Source organism: Grus americana, chromosome 8, assembly GCF_028858705.1.
Source record: "Grus americana isolate bGruAme1 chromosome 8, bGruAme1.mat, whole genome shotgun sequence".
NCBI classification, from domain to species: domain Eukaryota; kingdom Metazoa; phylum Chordata; class Aves; order Gruiformes; family Gruidae; genus Grus; species Grus americana.
Window position 1 is genome coordinate 6,764,784 of NC_072859.1, and position 18,383 is coordinate 6,783,166.

Genomic DNA, 18,383 nt, shown 5'->3' on the forward strand with positions numbered 1-18,383 from the left:
GCTCGGCTGACAAAGGGGGTGGCCTGTGCGTAGGAGTCGCTTTGCCTGAAGGTGCTCAGCACTTTGGCTCAAGGGTGGTTTTTGGAGGAGAGATGGGACAGGTTTGTGTTTTGGTGTTCAACGGGTGCTTCCTTGATGAGGGATTGTGTCCGAGAAAGGGAAGGGCAAGGGAAGAGGGGACAGCGAAAGGCTGGACACAAAGCCACCTTCCTCCTCGTCAGGATGGAAAGCTGGGGAGGGACTGTTTGAAGGGCACGGAGCGATGGTTCTGGGAGGCCAGAAGCTTTGTCCCAGGAGCTGGTGCTTTAGGGCGAGCCTTGGTTTTGCTGGAGAGCTGGTCCCGGCTGCAGCGCCGACCCCACGGAGCCTGCGCTGGGTGCTCTCAGGCCGAAACCCCAGCTGGGTGCTTGCAGGCTTTAAGCATCTTCTGTTTTCAGCCGGGGACTATAACAAATCGCTGGCCTGTTCGTAGGGGCTGTCCGGCCCGTTGTGGGCAGAGGTAAGAGTATAAAACCCAAAGAAAGAACCCGGCTGGTGATTCTTCACTCGCGCGTAGCGTGATGGGGTTTTAACGCAGCCCCAGACGGATTAGTGGGCTGGAGGAAGGCGGGAGCCCTCGCAGCCAGTTCTGTTGGTAGCTGACACATGGGGCTTAAACCCAGCAGAAGACCTGGTTTAAACCCTAAGCCTCGTATGGGAGTTGTGTGTCGGCTCCAGCCTGGGAAGGGTGGATGTCAGCGTGGTGCCCTCCCGGGAGCGACCGATTCTGGCCACTGCCGCTGGGAGGGATGGAGGTGGGGGGCTGGGGACCATTAAGGGTAATTTCTTGGATCACCCCAGCTTGCTCGAACATCTTGCCGGTGCTCTGAAGCCCGCTGGCAGGCGGTGGATGGCTGGCATGGGAAAAAATCAATGGCGTTAAACTAGTTAGGAAGGAGCGAGCAGGCAAGAGGAGAGAGGAGGGGGAGTGACACTGCCAGAAATAGCGTTGCCCGTTTCCGAGTTGCCGAGGCTCCGACAGCAAACAGTCTCTGCTGGTGTCCAGCATGAGCGGGCACGAGGGAGTGGTGGGAACCGGGGAGGGGGGGCAAAGTCGGGCGGCTGTGCCGTACCGTGCCGGAGGAGAAACCCCCCGGGCGACTGCAGGCTGTGACGTACGCCGGCAGTCTCGCGCTGCCGGTCCTCAGCCATCCTCGAGATGTCTAAAAATTACAGATGGCAGTTTCCTGGTGTAAAGAGCTGCGTGCTGCCCGTGGAAGTGCCTCGTCTGCCGCCTTGGAGACAGAGAAGGACGGATGGGTGGGGGGGGTGCCCAACGATTAGCAGCCTCTTCCACGCTCCACAACATGATTGCCGATGTTTGCAAATACGGGAAAGTCCAAGCTCCAAGCACACGGCGCTGCTGTAAAAGGGCCAATTTTGTGGTAGCGTTATGAGCTAATTCAGCCGTCAGGCATCATTTCAGTAGGGAGACGGGGCTGACGAGTGAAGCAGTCGGCTTGGGTCAGAGCAACACTCCTTCTAGCTCCATACCTGGTCTGGCTGCTCAGCCAGGGCTGTGGAGGACGCTGGGCTGGTGCATGTCTTAAGAAATATAAGGAATAGTGTAAGAAATAGGATGTACGTTGCTCTTCCCCTGCTGGGTCTTCCCAGGCTCTGGCTATCGGCAGCGCGGAGCTTGGCGATCGCGGCTAGGCTGTTATTCCTGGCTGCGCCTGCCCTCCTCTCCTCCAGGAATTACTCTCATCCTTATTTCTGAACTCATTTGCACCGTGCTTAAGTGTCCCACAAAGCAGCTATCCGGCAGCGAGGTTGCTTGGGTATAAATTATTCCGAGTAACGTGCTTCAGAGGGATGAAATAATGCCACGAATAAAGAGGAGAAGGGAGGCAGCCGTGGTGTTAGCAGCTCGGTGCCAGCACTCGTGGCAAACGGATAAACGAAGGGCAAGAGGGGCTGAACGAGCTCTTGCTGAAAGAGAAACGTTTCGAGGAGGAGAGGGAGCCCGGTGATAAGGCGGTGGCTTTGATCCCAAAGGGAGGTGCTGGCATTGCCGGCGCTAACGAAGCGAGGCAGACAGCGGGCGATAAGCGCTGTTAGTGATGGGGTTTGGAGGGGGAATTGGCACCAGGGCTGGGGGCACCTAAAAATGCCATGCTCCGTGCCTGTCCTCTGGCCTGGATGGTTTCCAGAAGCGCTGACCTTTCACTTGGCACCTCGGCGAAGCAGCTGGGCTCGTGTCCGGGCTGGCTTAGTCCACGGCTCCGCGTGGGGTCCGGGAGTGTGGCTGCCTTGAGGAGGCATCAGGAAGCAGCCAGGCTTTCCCGCAGGATTTGGTGGTGTCCCCCGAGGAGGAGAAGGGGCCCTTGGGGTTTGCCGGGTGGGAGGTGAGCGCTGGGCGCTTGCCGAGCCAGGTTACTCGTCCTGGTGGAAAAAGCAGGATGGCTGAAATGTTTTTTAGCTCCCCGTAAATATTTATCTGTTTTCCTCCTGTAATGTAGGAGACTGGGCAGAAACTGGGCGCAGGGGATGAGCTCTGTGCGTGCGTGTGGCGGTTTGGAGCGGCTGAGGGTGGCAGGGATGGGTGGTGATGAGGGTGGAGGAGGAAGGGCAGGGACTGGTCCGGGTTTTTTCTCCTGAGCAGCCAAGTGTCCTGGGACACGCTCTCCTACCGTGGTGCGGTGCACGCTATCTCCTAGTCTTCAGCCTGGCAGGACAGACCTATTCCCCATCCCCTTCCCTCCTTCACCGTGCAATTTGTGCAAGGGACTTTTTTTTTCCTTGCACAAACAATAAGACCTTTTAGTGAGTCTTTGTACATAATGAGAACAGAAGTCAAAGAAGAATAAAGCCTGCCATCGCTCACCTTTAAAGCATCCCTTTGTTTTAACATCTCAGGGGTGCTGTGACTCCTTGTGCCGGGAATCTGATGTTTGCATGATCGTGTAATTGCCTTTGCAGGTCTATTAAGTAATGACACACATTGTGGTTTGTGAGTCACCTCAGTAAAGGCACTGTTGGAAACGAGAACTTTTTATCCCTGGCTTTGCTAGGTTAAACAAGAATTTTGTTATTATTTTCATGAAGTTTCCCGGCTGCAGGGAAGAAGGGTCGTCCGAAAGAGCTGCCGCCGAGCCCGGTGGGGGTGAAAAACAAGGCGGGAACCCCGAATGGCCGGGCTGGGAGGTGGCCGTGGGGTGCTGTAGCCTGAGCCGTGCGTGTGGCCGTCCTGCCCCGTCCCAGCAGGTGGTTCCTGCCTGAGCTTTGGAGAAGCCGTAAGCCGTAGCGCGAAGGCAGAACCAGGGCACGTGCGGGCAATTCCTGGGACGCACAGGGTGCCATCCGGACCCACGACCGCCCTCAGGGGAGCCCCAGCAGAGCAGCTCCCTGCGCTCATGGTCCACTTTTGTTCCGCCGTGCCGAGGCAGGCTGAACACACGCGGTCCCAACTTTTCCCGGGGCAGTGCTCAGGAGGCCTGGATGCTTCATGGCTCCTGATTTTTTTTTTTTCTTTCCTTCTTGATTTGCTTCAAATCCTTTGTGTCCATGGTTTCCAGTTGGCCTGGGTTTCCCATTGCCTGCATTGAAGGCAATGCTGTGTCCTCAGCCCTTTTCCACGTGCTGCCTTGCTTTGGGTGCTCCGGAGCGAGGGCTGAGCTGCCTTCTGCCAGCAATGTTTCCCAGAAACCCGTCTATTTATTTTTTTTTAAAGCCTTTTCTTTCTCTGTTGCACAGCAACTTCTAACACGCCCTGGCTCGCGCTGGCAGCTCCTGCTCCTCTCTGCACCTTGGCAATTCTTGCAGCTGCTTTTGGGCTGAGAGTGATGGGGACCGATGCTGAACCCTGATGACATTTGGGGGTCGCTTGTCCTCTTCAAAATGAGCTGTCCCAGGCAGAGTTACTGGGCTCGGCGGCACTGCTTCCCACATCCCCGGGCGCAGGAGCAGCCGAGGTGCGACGTGCAGAGCCGGTTCTGCTGCCGTGTGCTAATTAAAGCATAAATTCAGGCTGTCCTCGGGGGTGGCGGTGCTCTGTCCGTGATTTACCTGCGTGCACCGGCTCCGGGCTCACCAAATATCTCGGGAACGGCGGGCCGGGATGTGGAGATGCTGCTGTCCCCGTGCCTGGGCGAGGGGCAGGTTTTGGGGTCCACAAGCTCGGGGCTTTTTCCATACGCGCACTTTATAGCGGCGTTGGCTGTCTGCCCTGCGTTTGCAGGAATGACGGGCAGCCCGGGAGGATCGTTGTGCCTTTCCGAGGAAAACACCCTCGCGGCGGGAGCCGGAGGGAGGAGGGCAGCGTGGCCCCAGAGGGGCGACTGCCTGCGCTCTCGTGCGGGAGCAGAGTTGTTATACTCCTGGAGGGTGGCCCGGTGATTACAGCTGGAAATTATCTTAAGGAGTCCTGGCTCTGCCCTTCTTTGGAAAGCAAACTCCTAAGGGCATGTTCTCTGGCTACGTGTGCGTATAGCTCCGAGCACCGCTGGTTTCTAGACGCTGCTGTTGCACAGATCACCGCTTGCTTTCCCATCCCTGATTATTTCTATCGCCAGGCTTGGTCCCGTGCTGTTTGCAGCGCAGCGGTGCTGTGTTAGACGAGCCCAAGTCCAGCACGTGCCTGCCGGAGCGATACCTGTCCCCTTGGCCCTGCTGGGGGCAAGAGCTTGGCCAAGGAAGGGGAACACCGAGCTGTGCTGGGCGTCATCCCGTGTTCCATCTCTGCCCGTGGCTGATGGCACGCGTGCTCTCAGGTCTGCCCGTGCGCGTTTCCTCTGCCTTCCTGGGGGGCTGGTGGGGGTCAGCGCTGGCGTGGGGGTGGTATCGGGGGTGGTGGGTTGCAGGCACGATGTGTGTGTGAGGAGGGGTACCTTGTCTTGGGGTGCAGAAACCTCTGCCTGTCCAGCACAGAGGGGCACGGGAAGAGGTGAGGTGGTCCCAAAGGTGATGCTGGAAGAAATTTGGGCGTGGGGTTGTTGGTCAGGATGGGCGTTCTCAAGCACCGGGACACCAGACTGTCCGTGCCTGGTGCTACGCAATCACTGAAATGCCTACGTCAGGCCAGCCAGAGCCCCGTCTCTCACTGCCACCCCAGCAGCGTCGTGCCTGCCCCTCGCTGTGCCCTGGAAGCATCCTTGGGGCTGGGGCTCGCTGCCTGCAGGGAGTCCCGCTCCCCTGGCAGTCTCCAGCGCTCTCCTCTCTGCACTGGAGATGGAGAGCTGATTTCTTTGACGTACGTTTATATAAATAATAGTGGGGTTGTTTAACAGTTGCTCTTAAAGGAAAGATGAGATAATTTCATGTTTTGATGTTCTTAAAGCTGATTCCCCTGGGAGCAGTGCTCTGCAGGAGGGCTGTCCTACCTGGGGCTGTGCCACCCCACCGCCGGTGTGGGCAGAGCCCTCGGACCCACCGTGGACTCGCTGGCCTCTGAGACGCCTCCTAACTGGGATGGCGTCTGAGCAGCAGCCTGGCCCCATCCAGGCTCGGTGCGGCTCTTCCCGGGAAGCGGAGCAGTGCTCAGCCCCAAGGAACAGGCTCTGCCGCTGGAGCATCACACCGGCTGTGAAAACCCTGGCACAGCAGAAGAAAAGCCGATTCCCAGACAAAAGGTTGTCTGACACGTGGTGCCTGAGCATCCCCTGGCTATTTGGAGCTGTGCTCTTTGCTCCATCTGATCTTTGCAGTTGTTCCAGGGGTCTTTGTTGTAGTCTCTCAGTGCTGTGAAGGCCCAAAAAATAGTTTGTTCTATGCGAATGGGTGATGAGAAATGACTGTTCCTTGAGAAACGAGCCAAGCGGCCCTGCTTTGATTGCACCGCGTGTGTCTGCCCCGAACGCGCTGGCATGTGCGGTGCTGCCTTCCCCAGCTCTGCTGTACCGGGATGTTTGACCCAGCCTCTGCACCTTCTGCTGAGTGTAGGAATAGGTCTGTGCAAGGAGTCTTTGCCTGTAGATGTCTCATTTTCTGTCCTTTTTTTTTTTTCCCCTACCTTGCTTAAGTCTCTGTGGTACCGGTGTTGCTCCAAGCACGGGATGCAGCGCTGGGTACCAGGGATGCTGCGAGCAGCTCTTCCCAGCAGAGCTGCTGCAAACCTGCCGGTGGTGGGGGCTCCGGGGGGTGGGTTTAATCCAACAAACCTTTCCCCACTAACAAATGACTTGACTAAAAATAGCTCAACCTCGCCAGCTGGCTCCCGCAGCCGCCGTGCCACGCAGACCCAGCTGCTGCATTCGGTGCAAGACGGAGGAGCCGGGGGGGACCGGGAGGGTCCGGAGCTGGCCCGAGCGGTGCTCACCCACCACGGCATCCGTGCCGCTGCGAGGGGAAGTGCACGTGGCGGGAAAGGAAAAGGCCACGAGGATGAATCAGTCGCTTTCACAGCCCATCTGTCTCTCTTCGGAGGGGCCCCGCACTGAATTTCTTCCTAGCGCTCTGAGGTTTAGTGCTGTGCTTAGCCATGCTGCATGAGCTCTCCTTCTCCCGTTGAGCAGGGACTAATAATTAGTGGCTCTGGGTAAGCACGGCTCAGCGGAGAGAGGCGGATGGCGTCGGATTGTCCCGAAAACCAAATGACCTGGGAGAGGCAGGTTAGCGAGCTGGAGAAAAGGGGCAGCCGGGGGTGGATTGGGAGCATTCCCTGCGCCCCAGGAAGGATGGAGTGGGGCACAGGAGGTCCCAGCGTGACTGGCCAAGCCTGGGGAAGAGACGTTCCCTGCGGGCTGGTGGAGTGGAGAAACCCTGTCTGGCCTGGATGCTTAGAGGCAGCATCCTAGATGCTCTCATATAGATAAATATAAATATATATATCTGTCTCCTGGTGGGGTTTGCTCTTGTCCCTGTTGTGCGCTCTCCTTGCTCGTTTGGGACAGAGGAGGGACACTTGCTGACAAGGGGAAGCAGCAGCAGCAGCAGCAGAGCAGCTTCTTGCTCTCAGCAGGTGCTGAAATCATTCCCCGAAACCCCGGGGAAGGCTGCTGGACCATGGTCGGAGCACTCTGGCGGCTTTTGCTTGTTGTGTCCAACGCAGCCGGGGTTTGTCCAGCCCGGGCTTGAGGCCACGTGTCCTCTCCAAGAAGGGGTGTCCACCCCCACTCACCCAGGGCTCGGGGCAGCGCTGGAGCTCAGCGCTGCGGTGCTGGACCCTCGTGCTGCCGGGGGGGACGCTCAGCCCCCGCGGGCTAGCGCAGCATCACGCCTTTCTGCTTTAACTCTGGGGGGTTTGGTGAAGGTTGTTTAGATAATGGAAGCAAAGAGCTCGCCCAGCGGCTTAAGCGCTGAGCGTAGTTATTACGGTAATACCTAGTTACTTGGCTAAAGACTCGATTGCTGCCATTGTAACACAAACACATACACAGAGAAAAACCCTAAAAGGAATTTCCTCTTTGTAGGTCAGCCATGCTGCTGGGAACCTGCTTCTCACTGCAGCTCTGCATTTTTTTTTTTCCCTTTTAGCAGCTGATTAACTAATAAGGTGTGGTGCCAGAGGCCGGGGTCTCCTGCCTGCTGCGGGGGCTGTGTTCCTTGGCTGCGGCACGCAGTTTGGGCTGATAGCTTGGACGAGGGGGCTGAGGCCCCTGGCAGTGTCAGGATGCTGGAGATGGACCTGTGTGTGTCGTCTTCCATCGCTTGTCCTCTGGTGCCGAGGTCTCGACAAGGCTGTCCTGGGCGGTTTCTGGGGTGGCATGCTGCCCTGGGTTGTGTCCCCTTTCAGCCCATGTTTGATGTACAGACCAAGGGGCAGGAGATGCTTTGGGCAACCTGGGCTGGTGGAGGGTGTCCCTGCCCATGGCAGGGGGTGGAACCAGATGGGCTGTGAGGTCCCTTCCAACCCAAACCAGTCTGGGATTCCGCGATCCTATGCGCACCGTGCTGTCCCTCTTTGGCCATGGCAATCCCGGTGCGGGAGGGGATGGCTGGATGGCTGGCTGCTGGGTGCGATCTCTCTAATGAGATCCCTGTTAGACGGGGTGAGCTCTGGCTGTGCATCGTCACCGCCGGGTGGTCTGTGTCCTCAGGTGTCCCCTGGCTTGTGCTGGGAGCGTCGTGCTGCTCCCTGCCACTGTGCAGGTGAAAGCCCGAGCGCCCGTGCTTTCACAGCTGAATACCCACTCTCTAATTCAGTTTGGCTGCTCCCAGTGCCCCGTAGCCATGGTTTTATCTAGATGACTGCTCTGCTCCAGGAGCAAACAGTAAATTTCCTGACTCTCACTACTTTTAGAAATTGGGAGATAAGAGACTCTAGAAACTTCATTTTCTGGTGTTGAAAGCCTGCTGTGTGTCACAACGGCAGCTGTTCCTCGGCTCCCGTGCGTGAAGCGCAGCGAAATGCCCTGTTTCGGTGCGGTGACGTCCTCCGCTTTCGGTGCGGTCGGGTGATCGGGGGGCAGGAGGAGCTGCCTGGAGCCACGCGCGGCTCTGCGCCACGCTCTCGCCACATCCCGGCCGTGCAGCCGGGGATACCCGTGGGAAACCACACGTGGTACTTGGGGGGGGGGTGCTGGATAGCTGGATACGCCGTTTTCTTCTGCCTTTTTAATTATTGCTATTAACGGAGCTGCAAACCCACCTTCCTGCCAGCTGTTACAGGGAGCTGTGCAGGCCAGACAGTTTTTCCCCATGCAGAGGCTGGTTTGCAGCTGGAAGGGTTTGGAGGCGGAGCTGCGTGCCCAAGTTCTAGGTTGTTAAGCAAACCCAACGTGGATGTAGGGCTGCGTGGTCCCGGCACGCACCGAGCCGTGGGTTTCCACCAGCGGGACCAGAAGAGAAATCCACGTTTTCAAAACCAGCCGCGTCTTGGCTTGCCAGAGGTTTCCCTTTTGCGGGAGGCAGGGCTGGCGTTTAAACAGCAGAAGCTGAATTACGGGAACAAATGTGGTGTTTTTCCCCACTAATTCAGATTTTGTGTAAAAATAAAGTGGATTTGTTTTTGATGTAAGGGGAGGGGGACACCAAAGGCGAGAAGATGCCCCGGTGTCAGATGCTTCGTACGCGGCGCGTGGCAACCCATGAGCACCCTCGTTAGCGCGTAGCCTCATCAGCTTTCCTTAACAAAATGTTCTGGCATCCTCCCTTCTCTGCTTGTCACTTCACCGGAGGGAACGTGGCTTGTTCTGCTGGCAGCGTGAGCCCTGTTTGCTTGGGCGGAGGCAGAGCTAATTATTTCTATTTATTTCCTCAAACTTTCTCAGTGTTTCATTTTGAGGGCTCTGCTTGAGCTTTTTTCGCTTGTCTCCAAGCCTGGGAGTCACCAGCATCCCTGGAGCAAGGCTGGTGGGAGATGCGTCGGTAGGCAGCGGGAGAGCCGGTGTCCGCGTGGATGCTGGACCTGCCCTCTGGATGTGTCCTCGTTTGCTCTTAATTAGCCTCGTGGCTCTGCCGCGGCCACGTCGGGGCTGAAACCTTGCTTGGTATGCAAGAAAGCCTCCCGTTCTTCCCAAGGAAAGGCTCAGGGAAAGAAACAGGGCTGCAGAATGTTTATTTAAAAAAAAAAAAACCCAAAACCCACCCCCCCAAAAAAACCCCCTCCAACCAAACAAAATCAACAAAACCCCACCACCCACAAAAACCAATGTACAGAACAAAAGTGCCCCAAAATCCCAAAGAAAACCTGGTGTGGCTGAGCGAGGAGTTAAACTTTAGCAGGAGAAGGGTGAAGATAAGCAAAGCAATACGAAAAGGAAAGGCAGAAGTTAGGAAAATGAGATATTATAAAGGTACTCAGAACTGACTTGAAAAAGTAATTGATGCCCTTAAAAAAAAAATTTAAAAAAAAAAAGTCACATGGGTAAGCAAAGTAGTGAAGTGAAGAATCTGTTTATAGCTTTCAGTGGGAGCAGCCAAACTCTTCGTATCGATGTGCTAATTAATTTGCTGAGGCTCTTACTGGCAGTTGCCTTTTTCTTTCTGGAGAGCTTGCCAAGGGGTGAGTATCCCTTGGGCCAGGCACATTTAAAATTGGGGGCAACCGTAGACGCTTCGTATTTGCAGTGCGGCACCGCAGACCTGAAGGAGATGGGACCTTTCCCTGGCTGCGTGTGTACCCCTTCCCTGTGGCGTGGGGATGTCAGGCTTATTTTGGCTAGCGTGTTTTGTCATCTTAGGTGCTCTTGGGTTTTTTTTTTTCCTGTATTTATTTTATTTTTGCTCCCGGTATGGTGATTTTTCCAGCCTTTCTCCTAAACACCATGCTCGGCTGCTCTCGTCTCGCTCTCTGCTCTGGAGGATGAGTTTGAGCGTCGCCAACCAACACCCTGGAAAGGGCTTAAATGACTGATGTGCTCAATTTCATAGAATGGGTTGGGTTGGAAGGGACCCTAAAGCCCATCTAGTTCCACCCCCCTGCCATGGGCAGGGACACCCTCCACTAGCCCAGGTTGCCCAAAGCCCCATCCAGCCTGGCCTTGAACACTGCCAGGGAGCCAGGGGCAGCCACGGCTTCTCTGGGCAACCTGTGCCAGGGCCTCAGCACCCTCACAGGGAAGGATTTCTTCCTCAGATCTCATCTAAATCTCCCCTCCTTCAGCTTAAGACCATTCCCCCTTGTACTGTCACTCCATGCCCTTGTCACCAGTCCCTCTCCAGCTTTCCTGCAGCCCCTTTAGGTACTGGAAGGTGCTGTAAGGTCTCCCTGGAGCCTTCTCTTCCCCAGGCTGAACAACCCCACCTCTCTCAGCCTGTCTCCACAGGGGAGGTGCGCCAGCCCTCTGAGCATCTTCATGGCCTCCTCTGGACCCACTCCAGCCTCTCCACAGCCTTCTTGTCCTGGGGACCCCGGGGCTGGACGCAGCACTGCAGGGGGGGTCTCGCTAGAGCAGAGCGGAGGGGCAGAATCCCCTCCCTCGACCTGCTGGTCATGCCGCTGGGGATGCAGCCCAGGACACGGTTGGGGTTCTGGGCTGCAAGCGGCACGTTGCCGGGTCATGTCGAGCTTCTCACCCACTAACACCCCCGAGTCCTTCTCCTCAGGGCTGCTCTCCATCCATTCTCTGCCCAGCCTGTAGTTGTGCTTGGGATTGCCTTGACCCATGTGCACGACCTTGCACTTGTTCCTGCTGAACTTCATGCGGTTCGCACAGGCCCACCTCTCCAGCCTGTCCAGGTCCGTCTGGATGGCATCCCTTCCCTCCAGCGTGTCAACTGCACCACACAGCTTGGTGTGGCCAGCAAACTTGCTGAGGGTGCACTCGATCCCACTGGCCGTGCTGCTGACAAAGATGTTAAGCGGCGCCCTGAGGAACACCACTCATCACTGGTCTCCACTGAGACATCGAGCTGTTGACCACAACTCTTTGAGTGTGACCATCCAGCCAATTCCTTATCCACCTGAGTGGCCCATCTGTCAAATCCACGTCTCCCCAATTTAGAGACAAGGATGTCACGTGGGACGTGTCAAATGCTTTGCACAGGTCCAGGTCGACGATGTCAGTTGCTCTTCCTTTATCCACCAACGCTGTAGCCCTGTCGCAGAAGGCCACCACGCTTTTCAGGCACAATTTGCCCTCAGTGAAGCCATGTTGGCTGTCACCGACCACCTCCTTATTTTCCATGTGCCTTAGTATAGTTTCCAGGAGGATCTTCTCCATGCTCTTGCTGGGCACAGAGGTGAGTTAACTTGCTGCGTTAACGCTACATTTCGGGGGGGGGGGGGGGGTGTAATTCCTCCTTCAGCTCTTTCCCTTGCTGGGTTGTTTCTCCCCCGCCGTGTCGGGGATGTAGTTAGGAAGGGGGGGGGCACAGCCCCAGTGAGAAGTGCGTGCTGCCTTGCTCTTCTTCTGTCCTCCTCTTTCACCTCCGTTGTGGGCAAGTGCTGGGGGGGTGCGTGTGGAATTTCAGGGGCTGCCAGAGTGAAGCCCCTCCTGCAGCAGGAACGTGCTGAACAGAGGGTCCCCCCTTCTCCAGCGTGAGAATAAAGCGTTTCCCCACGACAAAACTTTGGGCGCGTTGTCAGGCACGAGCATCTCCTGCCTATAGAGCATCGTCTGTTTTGCTTAGCCAAGGAGGCGCTGCTCGGCTGGGTGTTTCTGGCCGCGTTCCCGCGCCTTTCGCTCCGATGTGCGGCTCCCGAGTCAAAGCCGCGCTGATATTTCCCCATCCAGCCTCCTAAGCTGCTGCCTGCTTCTGCCAGGCTGCCTGGCCCTCATCCTGCTTTGGACGTGGATGCTTTGGCCAGGGATGCTCCAGGGCTGTGCCCACCCGGGAGACAGCATGCGAGGGCACTGCACCATCTGCCGGCACGCGTGTCGCTTGCACGGCCCCTGTCTGTGCGGGCAGGCGAGCGCAGGCAGCGCTTGGCAGCGTCCAAGTTTTTGGTGAATGCAGGGCTGCGTGCTGGGCTGGATGGGGAGAGCCGTGCTGGGGGTTACTGGGTTGTGCTCCCAGCTGAGCTCTGCCGTGCCAGCAGCGCCTTTTATTCTACCCAAACCCCTGCAAAAGTGGGGGAAAAAAAAAAAAAGTGGTGGTGGGGGGGAGCAAAGCGGCGCGGAGGTGGCTTGATCCAGATCTCCTGAGTCTCTTCTTTTCCCATCCGTGAGACAGCACGAGGGCTCATCGCGTCGTGGTCCGGCTGCGGGGAGCTGTGCTGCTGGCTGTGGGGTCAGAGCGCTGCAGGTTGGAGAGGTGCAGGGGTGCCCAGGGTGGGAAGGAGGAGAGAAGCGGCGAGGCAGGAGGTGTTAGCACCTCTAGCCTTGGGGGTCCAGCGTTGTGAGCCCGGTGTCTGGGTTGAGAGGTCTGGCTCAGCACACCCAGGAGAAACGGGACCTCCAGTTGGTGTGGGAGGAAGGGACGGAAGTGGGGGGGCAAACGGAGCAAACCCCTGAGCCTCCGCTCTCTGTCTTGTGCCCCTCCAGGGTGATGAGCTACAACAGCACCAAAGATGCTGGGATTCAGCACGTGCTCCGTCAGCGTCCCGGCGCCGGGCAGGGGGGCTGAGCTGGACGCTGCCCCCCCCCGCTACGTCCTGGCCCTACCCGAGGAGGAGACGTGGCGCAAGCACCGGCTCGGCCTGATGCAAACCACCCAGTCCTGCAACCTGCTGGAGCCCGAGAGCCTGGCCGAGGCGCTGGTCTCTCGCGCCGCCAGCTTCGATGCCCTCTACGAGCCCCGGCCCCGGGATGCCGACGCCGGCACGGAGACGGGCAGCGCCTTGGACCTGGGGCTTGGCCAGTACGTCCCGGTGAGCCCGGACGTTATCAAGCGCCGGCGGGGAGGGCTGATCGAGCAGAGGGATATTATCAAGGCGCACGAGGCACACAAGATGCAGAGCACGCCGCAGGCACGGAGGAAGGAGTGGGAGTAAGTACCGGCGAGCCCCCAGCCCAGGTGGGCGGCCGGGGTGCGGGGCGGGGGGGAGCGGGAGCGTTCCCAGTCCTCCATGGGGCTGGTGGGGGGATCTGGGGTGTCGTGTTGGTGTCGCCCTACGGAGCAGCCAACTCTGGGTGTGCTTGATCTCCTGGCGTGGCTGGGCTGCTTTTCCTCATCGCCTTTGTCTTTCAGGGAGGATTTTTAAAGGCAAGGATCAACTTGTAATGGCATGAGATATTTCGGGGTATTTTTCCTAACCCTGCTAAACCTTTTCTGGATGCTTTCTTCTCCCTGCACTCTTAAAACTGATGGGACGCGTGGTCCTGCCTCCAGCAGCTGGGACTTCGTGCAGCACCCATCGTGCCCTGCCCTGGGGCTCAGCACGTCCCACAGGTCCTGCAGGGCTTGGGCTGGTCCGAGCCAGCTGGACCACGGTATTTTTTTTGTGGGGTGCGCGCGAGAGATGGAGAGGGGTACCGGTGCGCCGTGAATGGGGGGGCGAGTGTTTTGTCAGCCAAAGCGGTCGGAGATGCTCCTCGGCTCTGAGCTGGAGGGGTGGCATCTGATGGGAACGGTGCAAAGGGGCCTCTGCGGATGAGGGGGTTCCCCGAATCGTGGGGCGGTTGGTGGGATGGAAAGCCTGGTGAAAGGGAACTTGGAAGTTCTCAAGACAGTTTCCCTTGGCTGCGGCAGAGCTTTTGGATGCGTTTGGGGTCATCACTTCTTGCTTTTACTGTGGTTTGAGCCCTGCTGCGAGGGGATTTGTATTTAATCCTAAGAAGTGGTCAAGCCCCCCTAAATCAGAGCAATCTGCAGATATTAACAAACCTGGGCGCGTGGAAGAGAAGTGCTTGGCAGAGCTAGAACCCGCTTATTATTTTCCCTCGATTAATTTCTACCTGTAGTTTGTCTTGGTGCTGCGCAAGAAGCCCAGCTCCAGGTGCTGGATTATTCTCCCTCGCCCAGCATTCGCTGCACAAACTGCATTTAAATTACAAGGTTTCCCTTCCTTGCGTCTACTCAGCAAAATTGCCTGGGATAAGCTGCTGCAGAACATCCTGCTCCAATATCGCCGGTCCGGAGCAGCTCCCTGCCTTGGGCACTTTAATTGGGGAATAATCAATGTATTACAAAACACCGGGGCGGTGAAGGAGGTGGGAGCCTCTCTGTTAATTAGACGTGGCACGTTGTTTCGGTGAGATCCAGGTCGGTGCTCTGCTCGTTTGAAGCAAGTGGGATTTCTTTGGGATGCTTTGCGTGATAAAATTGATTGTGATAATACTGAGGCTGCTCCTGCCTCTCTTTTTTTTTCTTTTTTCTTTTTTTTTTTTTTTTGGAGGGCAGCCCATCAGCGAGGCGGGCTCTCCCCAGCCCTTTCGGCTCTGTGCTCATCCCTTTGCGCCCAGGGAACCTCCTGGCCGGTGACTCAGGAAGCCCCGTGCAGGGGAAATAAATTGACATATGGACTCGGCAAGCGCTCGGTGCCTTGTTATCTTCCGTGACCCACCGGGGATGCCAGATGAATAAATCATGGCCGGGCAGGAAGCAGAGGGATGGCCTCGTTAATTGTCGGCTGGCGGAGCGAGTTCCTAGAACGGCTGCTCGCTAATTAACTGCCTGGATGACTACAGCTCTATTTTGTGGCAGGGAGATGAATCCGGAGCCCTTCCTGCTCGTACCATGTGGGACGTGCCCCTTTCGCCACCCTCGGCTTCTCTATCTAGCGGTAGCTCAAACACAAAGCCCGATATTTCCGCCTTTAACATGATGGGAATACGCAGGCGCCTGCCATCCCAACCTCTCCCTGTTTAACCGGGGGTTTTCCCAGGCTGGTGGGATCCAATCTTTGCGCTCCCCGGCTCTTGGATGCTTGGGTGTGGTGTTTCGGCCTGCTTTACGATGGCTTTGTGGGTGTGCATGGGAAGTCACGGCTAAGGCTGGCATCCCTGAGATTTGGGATGGGCTGTCCTCCCTTCACCAGCCCGGGCTCATCACTGTCGGGGTCTGGCCATGGGATGTTCTCCTTGCAGATGCCCAAGCCCGCAGGCTGGTACCACACCGCAGGAGGTGGAGATGCTGGCGCTCCGCAGAAGCGCCCGGTGCCGGGGGGATGCTAGGCTCTGGCACTGTCGGCAGTCCTCGGGCTTCGTGGACCTCGTGTCCCCCCGAGGACCGGAGATCCCCGCTGCCCGTCCTGGCCAGGAACCTTCCCAGGGAGCCGGTGATCTCGGTGCGGCAGGCTGAGCCCCAGAGGGCTGGATCCGTGCCTCTCCCGGAGTTAGGTGTCCTGATTTCCCTTCCACCTGCAAAAACCACGTGCCAGAGGCTCCTGCTCTGACATCAGACTCATAAACCTGTGATGTTTCCCCAAAAACTTTGCCAAAGTCCAGGCCGGTGTGCAGAGCCGGTAAGCCCAGTGCCGTGGATGCTCTCTGGGACTAGACAGGTAGCATGGGGCGGGGGGGGAAGCAAATTAAATTCCTTATCTATAATTTTATTAGTAATAATGCCATTTCCCTGTGATTTAATTTTCAGAAGGGTCCATCTTGCAGTCGGCCATGGGTTGACTCACCCTAGGGGCTTTTGCCTGGGGGCTCTGGTGCTGACGCTCCCGGTGAGCACCACCGAGCACGGAGCTCGGCTGTCGCTGGGGGTGGTGTTGTCCCGTGGCCCCAGCGTGGTGGTGGGTATTAGACGGAACGTGGGCAGCCAGGAAGATGGCTTTTCCGCTCGGCTTTGAGCTGTGGCAGAGCCAGGGGGATGGCTGGCTTGCCCGTGGGGTGTCTCTGCTGCACAGGAGACCTCTGGTCCCCCGGGGTAGCTTTGTCTTTGGAGATGTGGCGTTCCTGGTGTGCAGCCAGATGTTGGTGTGCAGCCGCTCTTGTGCTGGCTTGCAATGAGGGAAGAGAAGTGAAGGCTTTCTCTTACCGGCGTTAGCATCAGCAGGTCTGATCCCTTCCTTCTCTGTTGCCTTTTGCCAGTGAAAAACCCACAAGTGAAACGTCTCCCTTAAGACGGAATAAGAATAGGAGGGGGAAAATGCTCTTTTCCCTATTTTTTCATGGGGAAACTGAGGCGGAGAGCAGAAGACAGTCTACCACAGGCTGCTCAAGCACGTGCGGGGCAGCGGCTCTGTAGGAGGCTTAACTTTATGGTGATGGGTTCGTGTACCAGCCCACCTTGTTCTTGCATAGGGGACTTAAGCCCAAGGTGGCCACTAAGACCCGTTTGCCAGCACCCCAGCCTGATGCCCTGCCCTCCATCCCCATGGAGCGGTGTGGCTGACCGGTGTCTCCGCTGTGTATGCGTGGCAGCATCGTTTGGGCTATGTCTGGCTGAGAGAGAGCTCAAAAGAAAAGCGCCTTGTCAAAATAAATGAACCGGGAACCTCCTGTGGCTTCTCCAGGCTGAGCAGCTGCCTTCCGTAGCTGATGGGAAGGACAGGCAGAGCCAGCCGGGGAACATCCCAGGAAAGCCTCAAGCCGAGTTTGCAGCGGACAGGACCCAAACCTGCCTCGCGTGGTTTAAAACCACGTGTGCACGGGTATTTGTTGAGTTTAGCTTGTGCAATTTGGGGAATGCAAGCTGTGCCTTCATTTTGGAATGATATCTGCAGCAAGGATGCATGGAAAAGCCTGATTCCCAGGGGTCGGGAAGGAAGCATGGGAGATGGGGAGAGCGGAGGGAAAGCAGCTGGGTTGTGATGCAGTTTGGAGGTGGGATGCTGTAATTCGGTGTTAAGGTACCTGGGGCTCAGGGGTGACGGGTGCAGGTTTCGGTCCTGCGGGAAGCGATGCACTCTGCCTGTGGTACAGGACGGTGTTCCTAAAGGGTAACGGTGTTAAAAGTGATCTCCTGTCTTGTAGCATCTTAGAGTTAATGGCTTTGATACGAGGTCTGCCTTGCGCGGTACGGTCCGCAGTGAGATTCCCTGTAGCCCGTGTGGGGGTCTGCGGTCTGCGGGGCGGCAGGGCAGGAGAGCTTTCTGCTGCTCGCTCGGATCCTTCCCTGCAACGCAGCTCGTGGGGAGCCTGTTGGGCTGGAGCATAACGTCGCTGCAGCTCTGCCTCCGTGCGTTTTTATTGGAAGAAGTAAGAGAACAGAAGAAACTGTGAAAATGCACAGGGTGTTGCTAACAGATCTCAGGGGCTCTTTACGACTTGGCAGTCTCTGTCTGGTTACGTGCACGCTCTGCATCCCAGATTACAAATGAAGGCGACTTTTTTTTAAATCCCTTTTTTTTTTTTTTCCTTGGTGCTGAACGAGACAAAGGGCCCCCTTGGCGTATGCTAGGCTGCCAGCTCCATCGCTGCTTCCCAGCATATTCCCCAGCGCGTCACACCATCTGGGTTTAATTGGCTGCAGCGATGGAGAGGGCAGGAGCGTGCACAGGGTGGCACTGCCGCTTGCTCCTCCGTGCTGGCGAGGGAAATGCCTCCGGGCTGGGGCTGCTTGGGCAGCAGCGTGGCCCTAGCTGGAGCAGCACCCATCGCCCCGGCTCTCCTTGGATCTGCAGGGAAGGGACAAGCCCTAGGGTGGCTCCGAGTTGCCGTCACCGATGTTGGTAGCTCTGCGGCACGGTTCTGGGAGAGGTGTTGGATGTAGTGGGTGTTGCTGCCGTGCTGGAAGCAGCAGCCCTGCTCCCCGCTCTCTGCAGTGGTTCCTGTCCACCCGTGCGGGCTCTGTGGGGGGCTGCTCGGTGCTGTCCTGCTGCGGTGAGGGGCTGGGGGTGAGGGGCTGGAGGAGGTGCTCTTGGCTGCAGCATCAGCACTGGGAGGGACCCGTGAAAAGGCAGCCCTTGCTCCCCTGTGGGTGCTGCTGGGGAAGGGAGAAGGTGCCCCAGCATCCCCTCCTGGTCTTGGCTCTGCCACCAGTGTCCCGTGCCCATCACCCTTCCTCATGCCTCCCTGCCCTGGGACGCAGATGACTTTCCTCCTCCAGCACCTCTGCAGCGGCGGTTGCTGTCAGAGGCGGCTCAGCCACGTCCTTTTCCACCGTGGGCTCCTCTTCAGGTGTCTGCTGCTGCGTGCCCGGGGGCTTGGGGAGCTGGGCAGGAAGGTCTTGGCAGGGCAGGCAGCTGGCAG

The 18,383-nt window shown here is 57.5% G+C and overlaps 1 protein-coding gene across 1 annotated transcript in view; it reads left to right on the top strand.

Moving 5' to 3' along the window:
- Window positions 1–18,383, top strand: part of CACNA1E (calcium voltage-gated channel subunit alpha1 E) — a 167,681-nt gene that overhangs the window by 40,991 nt on the left and 108,307 nt on the right. Inside the window, exon 2 of the mRNA XM_054833380.1 lies at window positions 12,846–13,290. Within this exon, the coding sequence (XP_054689355.1) occupies window positions 12,872–13,290 (419 nt within the window). The 5' untranslated portion in view covers window positions 12,846–12,871. The remainder of the gene's footprint in view (window positions 1–12,845; window positions 13,291–18,383) is intronic.